The sequence below is a fragment of the Microtus ochrogaster genome, chromosome 7, assembly GCF_000317375.1.
Source record: "Microtus ochrogaster isolate Prairie Vole_2 chromosome 7, MicOch1.0, whole genome shotgun sequence".
In the NCBI taxonomy this organism is placed as follows: Eukaryota; Metazoa; Chordata; class Mammalia; order Rodentia; family Cricetidae; genus Microtus; species Microtus ochrogaster.
Genome location: NC_022014.1, coordinates 5,730,428 through 5,740,889, shown reverse-complemented (window position 1 = coordinate 5,740,889; position 10,462 = coordinate 5,730,428). Strand labels below are relative to the sequence as shown.

Here is a 10,462-nt window from a genome sequence, read left to right as displayed (position 1 = left end):
GCTCTGTAGACCAGGCTGGTCTCAAACTCACAGAGATCCGCCTGCCTCTGCCTCCCGAGTGCTGGGATTAAAGGTGTGCGCCACCACCGCCCGGCCTCTAGGTCTCTTTGACAGTGGAAAATTGACCCTGCCTTTAGGCATTTAGTGTTTATTACATTCAGTCTAGTGGTGTCTCTCCACTACAGTGGTGTCTTCTGCAGCCTAGGGGAGGGTTTCCCAAGGTCCCCGGCTGGAGGTCAGACTACCATATTAGTAGAGCAAAGACTTTTTTATTTTTAAAAATATGTTTTTTTTTTTTGTTGTTGTTGTTTGTTTGTGGAAACGGGGTTTTTCTGTGCAGCCCTAGCTGTCCTGAATGAAACTCAGTCTGTAGACCAGGCTGACCTTGAACTCACAAAGATTCATTTGTCTCTTCCTCCTAAGTGTTGAGATTAAAGGCTGTGTCACCACTGGTTAAAAATAGGTTTTTATTAGCCAAAAGTTAATGGTTACCACTGGCTGGCTAAAGATGGATTTTTATTAGTCAAAAGTTAATGATTAGCCAGAGAGATGGCTCTGTGAGTAAAAATGCTTAACATGCAAACCTGACAGCTTGAATTCTGCCCCCAGAACCCACATAAAGGTGGATTAAGACAACTAACTCTAGAGAGTTGTCCTCAGATCGCCACACCCATGCCATTAATAACAACAAGAACTTATAGCGGGCAGGGTGGTGATTCAAGCATTCAACAGATGATACTGTCTTGAAAATGAACAAAGTAATTCCCTACTACAGGAAACAACTTTGGTTTCTATATGTTGCTAGTAACTTTTTTGTATTTATTTTGTATGTGAGGGTGTGTGTGTGCACCACAGCATTTGTATGGCGGTGAGTAGCTTCATGGCTTCCCAGGATCACACTCAGGTTCCCTGAATGCATAGCACACACCTTTACCTATGAGCCATCTTCATGGCCCACTAGTTTGGATTTTAAGATTTACATATGTGTATGAGTGCTGAGCCTCTGTGTGAGTGAGAGACAGACAGACATACATGTGCCTGGTGCCTGTGGAGCATTAAGAGAGCAGTGGATTCCCCAGAACTGGGTGGTTGTGAGCTGCCACTGTAAGAGCAACAAGTGCTTTTAACTGCTGAGCTGTCTCTTCAGCCCCTGGTTTAGGTTTTTTGAGGCATTTCTCAATCTGTAACTCAGTTTGACTTCAAGCTTACAGCAATCTTCCTGTCTCAACCTCCCAAATGCTGAGTACCATTATTTCCAGCTAAATTTGTAATGATTTGTTGCCACTGTTAAAATTTGATCTATTGGTGAGTATTGATTGGAATTTTGAAAACTTAAAATTCTTTGAGCTTGATAGTTTCAGGACATTGAATCTTTTTGGTGTTGGGGTTGAATCTAGGAGCTTACATGCGCAAGGAAATTGCTCTCCCACTGAGCTACATTCTTAGCCTCTTTTTAATTTTTCGAGACAGGGTTTCTCTGTAGCTTTGGAGCCTGTCCTGGACCTTGCTCTGTAGACCAGGCTGGCTTCAAACTCATAGAAATCCATCTGCCTCTGCCTCCCAAGTGCTGGGATTAAAGGCATGTGGCACCACCACCTGGCTGAACTAAATTTTTTTTTTTTTTTTTTTTTTTTTTTTTTTTTTTTTTTTTTTGGTTTTTCGAGACAGGGTTTCTCTGTGGCTTTGGAGCCTGTCCTGGAACTAGCTCTTGTAGACAAGGCTGGTCTCGAACTCACAGAGATCCGCCTGCCTCTGCCTCCCGAGTGCTGGGATTAAAGGCATGCGCCACCATCGCCCGGCCTGAACTAAATTTTAATTCTTCATTTTTTTAATTCTTCATTTTTTTAAGTATTTAAGAGATATTTCTAATATAGTAGATAAGTCTATTTGAAGTTCCCAATAATTGGGTGTAAAGAAGTCTACAGGGGGGTAAAAGTCCACAGAACAAAACATTTGGAGAACATTGGTGTGTAGACCTAGAAGTCATGTCAGAAAGTCCCTCTAAGCCTTGTCCTCTCTGTCACCTTTGCCTCATCCCCTCAGGACTTGTCTTCAGTCCTGTGAGAACTTGTGCACATTCCCCTTTCCTCTCCCCTGGCCTTTGCTGCATTGGGACTTAGTAGTATGCCTGCTGCCTGGTACTCTGGGGAACAGAAAAAACCATGGGAGCACGCTGGCTACTGGCAGTTGCAGTGTGTAGGACAGATTCACCAGAGAATTAAGTTTACCTAACTAAGACCCTAGAGCCGCAGCTATGGCCAAGATATATGCGTCCTGCTGTCAGTCCCCTCCAAGGGACCCTGTATCAAAGGCAAGCTGCCAGGCTTTGCCTTGGCCTTAGATCAGTCGCACTGTATATAATGAATAGTTGAGAGCCAAGTAGAATACCAGGGGCAATTATCAGGGCCCTGAGGCCCTGTGCTTGGAACTCCTCTCCAGGAATCTAGTGACCCAAAGAGCAACTGTACTTAGCATACCAGGAGGAATCCAGTCCCCGTTTCTCCCTATCCGTCCCGTGTCTTAGTATACTTCCTGTTGTGGTGATAAAACAGCATTACCAAAAGCAACTTGGAGAGGAAGGGGTTTTAGCTTTCAGCTCCCAGGTTACATACAGTCTATCACACCAAGGGAAACCAGGATAGGAGTTCAAGGAGAAACCTAAAGAAAACACTACCTGCTGGCTTGCTACCATACTCACAACTGCTTTCCTTAGATGGTCCAGGCACACCTACTTAAGGTTAGTACTGCCCACAATGAGCTGGACACTCAGTTAGCAATCAGAAAAAATGCCCCACAGACATACCCATACCCGTAGATCAGTCTTACAGAGGCAATTTTTTAATTGAGGTTCTTGCTTCCCATGTGTGCCAGGTTGACAAAATTAGCATACCACGCAATACTGTCTTCCAGGGGCCTGTTTTAGAATCATTCTTTCAAAGTACAGCCATGTGCTACATAACAATGTTCTGATGAAGGTTGGATTGCATATACAAGCATCTCATAAGATTAAGTTCTGTCATAGCTGTTTTACTTTCTATAATCTGTAACGTTTGTACTACCTGAAATTGCTTAACAATTTATTTGTAAGAGTAATTTCCCAGGGTCGGGCGGTGGTGGCACATGCCTTTATTCTCAGCACTCAGTAGGCAGAGGCAGCCTGGTCTACAGAGTGAGTTCCAGGACAGGCTCCAAAGCTACTGAGAAACCCTGTCTCCAAAAACAAAATAATAATAATTTCCCATTATTAATTATGTTTGGTACTTTTGATGTCTTAACAGCTATACAACTATCACTGCGATGTAACTGCAGAATACTTTCAACCCCTCAGCAGGTCCCCTCCCCCATGGGATGTACTAGAGATTAGATTCTGTATGGGCCTGGGGCAGGCGTTTTTCTCATACAGGAAGGTGGAGAGACTTTTTGACGTGCCGAGGTTGACTTGAGGCCAGGTTTATCTGATTCCAGATCTCCATCCTGTCCATTCTGTTTGCCTGCTACAAGCGAACCCTTTCTCTTCTGAATGGAAGAGGAAATAGAGTTGTGGTGCTCTGCTGACCCCATGCTACAAGACTGTAGATGTTTGTCCTGAGAGCTGAGTCACATTCCATATGGCCTGGGATGGGGGTCGGAAGTAAAGCAGTTTGCTTTATTTCATGGCTCTGTAGTGTCTCCTCAGTTTTGGTAGGCAGCTCAGAATGGCAGTTCCATCTTTGCTTCTGTAAAACAATCCCATTTGGAAGTTCTTCAGAGAAGCAAGATCTCAGTCTGGTGGGTGAGTGTGACCAAGTAAAGGAGAGTTTGCAGCTCCCTGGTTAGCTCCATGCAGGGTGAGGGGAACCCATTAGGTTTCCAATCCATGATTGCTACTTTGAACAAGCAGCCCCCAGAGCAACTGAATGAAATGTACATCACATTTCAGACTCAGACATAATCTCTAGGTTGGGACCATGAGATGTGAGGGTGGCTTTTCAGAAGAGTGGCTCTATATAACCTGTAAGTGGATGGAAGCTTCAGCCACTGTCTGTGGAAAGGTGGGATGCAGGCAAAGGTTGCCTAAGTAACTTCCTGAAGAAGGGAATTGGGGGGGGGGGGGGGGTAGGCTGTACTGGTCAGGAGTGGAGTTTCTCAAACTTGTCATATTAAAATTGAACCCAAAGCTTGAATCTCATTTCTCTGCCCCTGTCACTGATTTGTTAAATTTAGGAAGCAAGGTGTCCTGGTGCATGCCTATAATCATAGCATTTGGGAGGCTAAGGCAGGGGATGGAGAGTCAGAGGCCAGACTGGACTATTTCAAAGGGGAAAATGTGAAGTTGGAGAGTAGGGCCAAAGTGAATCACGAACCCCAGGGTCTCTCACCCTTGGCAAACTTGGCACTGTCTATGTGCCTGGATTTACTGTAAGGGCATCTGCTTCTCCACCAGTGCCTTGCAGCAAGTACTTAGGACATTTGATGGACTAAAACAAAGTGTTTTTCTTTGGCTGACTCTTAACTTTTTATACCTCCCAAGCAAAACAGAAGGGGACAAGTCAATGACAGACAGCAACCCACAGCTGACTCCTTTTGCATTCCTTCAAGCACGGGCATTGGGTCTATAGGGATTGAGAATGGTAGGCACTCAGAAGATGTAGCAGTTTTGCCACTTGGGGAAATAAAGGGGTGGGAGTGGAGAGGTTATGCTGTGATAACTCACCTGGAAGCCTGCGGTTAAAGGTGTTTCTCCTTCTCTGAAACAGCCTCCTGGACCCACGTTTCAGCCGGTAGCTGAATTACTCTCACCTGCTTTAATTCTCTGCACCAGGAACCTCAGGTAAGAAATCCAGATCTCGCCGGCGATGGTGGCGCACGCCTTTACTCCCAGCACTCGGGAGGCAGAGGCAGGTGGATCTCTATGAGTTCGAGGCCAGCCTGGTCTACAAGAGCTAGTTCCAGGACAGGAACCAAAAAAGCTACAGAGAAACCCTGTCTCAAAAATCCAAAAAAAAGAAAAAAGAAAAGAAATCCAGATCTCTTTCCAAACCTTGCTACAGCAGCCTGCGGTAGAAGTCTGCCCCTCTGTGGCCCAGTCAAGAGTTGGAAGAATGGGTGCCAAGTTTCCCTGGGTAGAAGTAGGGGTTAGGTTCCCAGAGAGGATTGCTGAGCCTTGTCCTCAGATGTCTATTCCCCACCCTACCCCCACCCCCAGCTTCCAAAGAGTTGTGGGTGACCATAGAGCAGTGTATAGGATGGTAGCTCTGGTGGGTTGTCCCTGGCAGACATAGAGTATCCCAAGTGTCAGAGGAAGCCCAGTCGTCACTGATGCTCCGAAGGTACTATACCTAGCCACCAGCCCTGATCCTCCACAAACTTATTAGATACCTGAGCTTGAACCAGGGAATCTCTGAAAGGAGCCAGAGAAAACACTTAGGTGCTTGGGCTTGGTGGACATCTGAAGATGGTCACAACCTAGTGTGTTGGCCCTGTGTAGAAACAAGGAGCTCGGTTTGTTTTCCCTTCAGGTCCAGGAGTATCAGCAGCAGAGATGTCTAATGAGCCCCCCCCTCCTTATCCTGGAGGCCCTACAGCCCCACTACTAGAGGAAAAAAGTGGAGCCCCACCTACCCCAGGTAAGGATAGCAAATTGCTCTGGGTAAGGGTTCCTAGATGGGATTGCTGGGTCAGTACCTCATATCATTGGCTCTTGAAGGTCTTTCCTGACCTCAGCCTTCTGGGGTCTCTATTGTAACTCCCTCTCCATTCCAAGTGTGATTGAGGCTTTTCAGTGAACTAACCCTGCTTCAGGGTCACCCTGGGCCCAGTCTGTGTGTAGAAACCAGCTTAGCCACCTTCTTTCTGCCTGTCCAGGCCGCAGCTCCCCAGCGGTGATGCAGCCGCCACCAGGCATGCCACTACCCTCTGCTGACATTGCTCCTCCACCTTATGAGCCACCTGGTCATCCAATGCCTCAGCCTGGCTTTGTGCCCCCTCACATGAATGCAGATGGCACCTACATGCCTGCAGGTGAGTTGGGAAGAGACCTGAAGGAAACAGGCAGCTTCCACCCTGAATTGACTGTGGCAAGGCATCAATCATGCCATATGAAATGAAAATGGTGGCAGAGGAGGACTTGTCACTCACTGAGGGAAGGTTACAGTGGTTCATGCTGAGGACTGTGGTGTGGTGAGGCTTTTCCCTGTCAGGGACATAAGCCCCTTTGGAAGCCTGGGCCTTTCTCACCAGTAGCTCTCAGGCCCAAAGTTTGTGGTTCCTATAGTTTCTGGGGTTGGGTGATCTTTGATATATCAGACATTGACATGCAAAAGCTTTGTATGCAGGAGAGGTATGCTTCCCTCTTGTTGCCGACACCCTCATCCTTGCAGGCATGGAAACGCAGTCTGGGCATGCCAGAGCAAGAAAGTTAAGTAGATCTGGGATATGTTCCCAGCTGTCTGCCACATCTGTCTTGGTCTTAGACCTGGGCCATTGTAAGAGGCTATGTGGGCTGTGCCCTAAGTGCTGGGGGTCCTAGGTTTTGTGTTCTCAGCCAGCCAGTGATCTCTCTGTGTGTTGTTTCAGGTTTCTACCCTCCTCCAGGCCCTCACCCACCTATGGGCTATTACCCACCAGGACCCTACCCACCAGGGCCCTATCCTGGCCCTGGGGGCCACACGGCCACAGTCTTGGTCCCATCAGGGGCAGCCACCACGGTGACAGTACTACAGGGAGAGATCTTTGAAGGTGCACCTGTGCAGACAGTGTGCCCCCACTGCCAGCAGGCAATCACCACCAAGATTTCCTACGAGATTGGCCTGATGAACTTTGTGCTGGGTTTCTTCTGCTGCTTCATGGGGTAGGTGTGGGGTGCTGACAAGTGGTGGTGCTACTGGGGCTCTGTAAGCTGCCTGACCATTTCTTCAGGCCTCAGCCTATCTGTCTGTCTTCAATTCAGGTGTGACCTGGGCTGCTGCTTGATCCCCTGTCTCATCAATGACTTCAAGGATGTGACGCACACGTGTCCCAGCTGCAAAGCCTACATCTACACATACAAGCGCTTGTGCTAACAGAGCTAGACTTGGACTCCCTCACCTATTACTCTGGCCCCGTGTGCTTTGCTCCCCATGCTCAGTGGTCACCATCCCTCAGCCCCCACTTAGGGTTGGAAGTTTTGCCACTGTACCCTGGAAATCCTGTCCTCACCTTGCCCTTCCCTGAGCATCCGACTCTTCTAGCAAAAACTGCATTGGATTAAGGCCAAGGGCCAGTGGGTGGCATGGGGGTAGCACAGATCTTGTGTGTTGCTTGGGCATTTGCAATCCAGAAGATAAGCTGGAGGGTCTCTTACTGGGGTCCTCATTCCTCTTCTGTTAAGGTCCACGCTTGGTCCTTACTCTTCCTGGGACCAAAAGCACCCAAAGCATCAACAGGTCCCAGACTAGGGCCTACAGTGAGGGTTATGCCTGGAACCATAGTTGTTTCTGACCTGAAATGAGGTCAGGGCATCATCTAGAGTTAAGTGGACCCAAGCAATACAGGATCCTGGGCTTATATGGAGTATGTTGTCTGGGGTGCCAAAGGTGGAATAAGAAAGAAGTAACTCTGGGCCTCAGAACTCTCAGGTATGGAAACCCAGGACTTCTACCCACTGTCCAGGAGGTACCTAGGAGCTGCCTGGCATAAAGCGAAGAGGACACTGGGCTAGTTAAAGCCCTGGTAGCCAAGAACACTAGCCCCTGTTCTTACTTAGCTTCCTTTGAGTCAGTCAGTGTGCAGAGATCTTCTTTCTGGCCACACCTCTGTGAACCCCTATATTTTCTGGGGCCAGAAAGAATGAATGCCTATGAGGCTGTCTTGTCTACTTTTGTGTCTGTGCTGTGTGTGAATACAACGTCTGCCTGGTGGCTTGCTGACAGACGGCCGATCAGAAGAGCCTCCTTATAGGTTCATTGGTCTCTGGAGTAAGTGCCAGTCTTTTTTGCCATAGATGGGACAACTGTGGCACTGAGCTGGGGCCCAGGAAGAAGTCACAAGTGGTCCCCATGGGACTCGTGTCCTAGGACATGAGTCTTGCCCAGGATGTAAACCCAAACTTGTCTATTTCCTAAATGGTCTGTGAAGATGCTCACGAGGGCGCTGTGTCCTGCTGCTGTCCCTCTCCTGGTCTCACACTACCACTGCATGGCCTCCTACCACTGTGAACTGTGGCCTGGTTCCGGTTTGTAGTTTCATTAAACTGGCCCTTTCACTCTCCTGCCCTGGGCCTCTGCTGTCGTGCCTGGCTTCCTTCTTCTCTGAGGGTCAGGGTGGGACTACAAGTAGTCTTACTGGCAGGCAAGAGATTAAGCCTGGAAAAAACAGGTTTAAAACCCAACTACACCAAACCAGAATTATATATAAACTTGCCCTGGGGGAACCCAGCTGTTCTGAGCCGAGGAGGTTTTGGTTTCAGCATTGGTTTCCACTACTTACATAATTAGGTGTCCAGGCTGCAGAGCCTGAGAACTGGAGCCTTGTCCTAGCTTAGTGACCTCCTAACCTGAAGGTGTTGCTCTTTGGTCCTTAAACAAGACAGCACTGTTGGACTGAGACCTGGTATTCTGAAGATAAACACTCAAGTCTGGCACTCAGGCACCCACTCGACCAGGTTGGCCTTGGTAAAACCAACCATCTGAACTGTGAAGGTGGTGGACTCAAGTTTCAAGAGTTTCCATGCTGTTTTACTATTTTTTTTTCACACAAGACTTTTACAGAAATAGATTCCTACTAATAAAAATATTTAACTTCACATTTCTATTTTAGACTATGAATTGTTTAAGTATCTGCTTTAAAAGTAAGAAACCTTAAAGTATTTCTAAGAAAAATCACAAGTTCAAGTAGACATTAAGAATCTTTATAATGCTTAACATGAATACATGGAAAAATAGGGTACAGGGAATTGTCCAGAAATGTTGGGAGGTAGGCGAGGGCTGTCAAGGAGGATGTATACAACATGCTACTGTTTCTGGGGGACCAGGAGGTAGTCGCACCTACCCTATCCCAGGGTGGAGGAAGTGTGAGGTGTCTGCTTTTAAGAGTGCTGAAGCAGGTATACCAGTCAGTGGAGACAGCCCAAGGTAACAGCCTGCTTAAGGGCTAAGCTCGGGGGTGGGAGTGGGAGGGGCTTTGAGAACAGGAAAGCATAGTTTTCACCCCCAAAAGGCTCCCTGAGGCCTAGAAAATTGAACATTATCAGTTGGTATGACCCTTTCCCACCAAGCCTGGGTGTATGGGCAGCCAACTCCCAAGCAAAGGCAATGACTACTCCAAGTACTACTAAGAAAGAAGAAAATGTACCCAGGCCTCCAAAGTGGCAGAAATCCTGGGGCACTGCCAGACAAGAGGTCCAGAGGCTGACTTGCAGTGGAGTACTGGCTGTCATTAGAGTGACAGCCTATGCTTGGTGTGCACCTGGCTGGCAGAGAAGATGCTGTTTACGCAGAGGCTCTAGTGTCTGGCTTTTATTGGTTGCTTGTTTTCTCAAACCCAGCAATAAAAAAGTTGCCTGAGGTGGTAGTTTAGTCAGAGGTGGAGATAGGGATGGAACAGGTCACTTGGGGTAGGATGCAAATAACATGACAGGTCCTTCACATGTTGTACCAGGCCAGGAGTCCAGCAGCCAGGGCTACACTGGCAGCTAGAATGAACTGGAGGCTAGGCTTCCTCAGCAGAGCCATGGCTGTCCGGAAGGGGCAGCTGCTCCCTTCCAGGGTACCTGTAGGTGTACAACAGGAGATGGCATCAGTGGAGAGCAATGACATAACCTGCTCCGGAAATGTTAGCTTAGGACCCGCAACCTACCTTTGTCTGGCTGAGCAGCATAAAAGGGGCATTTACGTATATCTCCCTTCCCATCATGCATGGGGAGTCCATCCTCCTGAGTTTCTCTTGCCAGTATGGAGCCAGCCTGGTCCAGTTCATTGAATATCTGAGGAGCAGAAATTAACTGAGCCATCCCTAAAGTAGGCAGACTTAGAATTTGCACCCTACTCACCACCCATAGAGGGACTACAACCCAGATACATCTGATAAGGATGAGGTAAACATCAAGCCAGAAAAGTGAACACTTCCCTGCACCTCTTAGTGGGAGTTCAGGTGACTACTGTTCTAACACTGAGGGCTGACATGGGGTTCTGTTTTTTTTGTTGTTGTTGTTGTTTTTTGTTTTTTTTTTTGGGTTTTCGAGACAGGGTTTCTCTGTGGCTTTGGAGCTTGTCCTGGAACTAGCTCTGTAGACCAGGCTGGTCTCAAACTCACAGAGATCCGCCTGCCTCTGCCTCCCGAGTGCTGGGATTAAAGGCGTGCGCCCCCATTGCCCGGCAATTGCTGGACCTTTTACTGTCAGCCTCAGAAGGAGGAAATGGTCAAATAAAGGAGAAGTTGGTGGCTAACTAGCTTTAGGGATGTAGTCTAACAGCTTCCAGCAGGGCAGAGGGGATGAGGGAGAAGG

The 10,462-nt window shown here is 47.9% G+C and overlaps 2 protein-coding genes across 4 annotated transcripts in view; one reads left to right on the top strand and one right to left on the bottom strand.

Moving 5' to 3' along the window:
• The window catches only part of Cdip1 (cell death inducing p53 target 1), a 22,111-nt gene extending 13,863 nt beyond the window's left edge, over positions 1–8,248 (top strand). For both annotated transcript variants that reach the window (XM_005349254.3, XM_005349253.3), the window contains exons 2-6: positions 4,737–4,810; positions 5,499–5,606; positions 5,845–6,000; positions 6,556–6,829; positions 6,929–8,248. In XM_005349254.3, coding sequence (XP_005349311.1) covers positions 5,522–5,606; positions 5,845–6,000; positions 6,556–6,829; positions 6,929–7,040 — 627 coding nt within the window. In that variant the 5' untranslated portion in view covers positions 4,737–4,810; positions 5,499–5,521 and the 3' untranslated portion in view covers positions 7,041–8,248. The remainder of the gene's footprint in view (positions 1–4,736; positions 4,811–5,498; positions 5,607–5,844; positions 6,001–6,555; positions 6,830–6,928) is intronic.
• A 1,210-nt stretch (positions 8,249–9,458) lies between these two features.
• Positions 9,459–10,462, bottom strand: part of Hmox2 (heme oxygenase 2) — a 27,511-nt gene continuing 26,507 nt past the window's right edge. For both annotated transcript variants that reach the window (XM_005349251.3, XM_005349250.3), the window contains 2 exons: positions 9,814–9,940; positions 9,459–9,727 (listed from right to left, as the gene is read on the bottom strand). In XM_005349251.3, the coding sequence (XP_005349308.1) occupies positions 9,600–9,727; positions 9,814–9,940 (255 nt within the window). In that variant the 3' untranslated portion in view covers positions 9,459–9,599. The remainder of the gene's footprint in view (positions 9,728–9,813; positions 9,941–10,462) is intronic.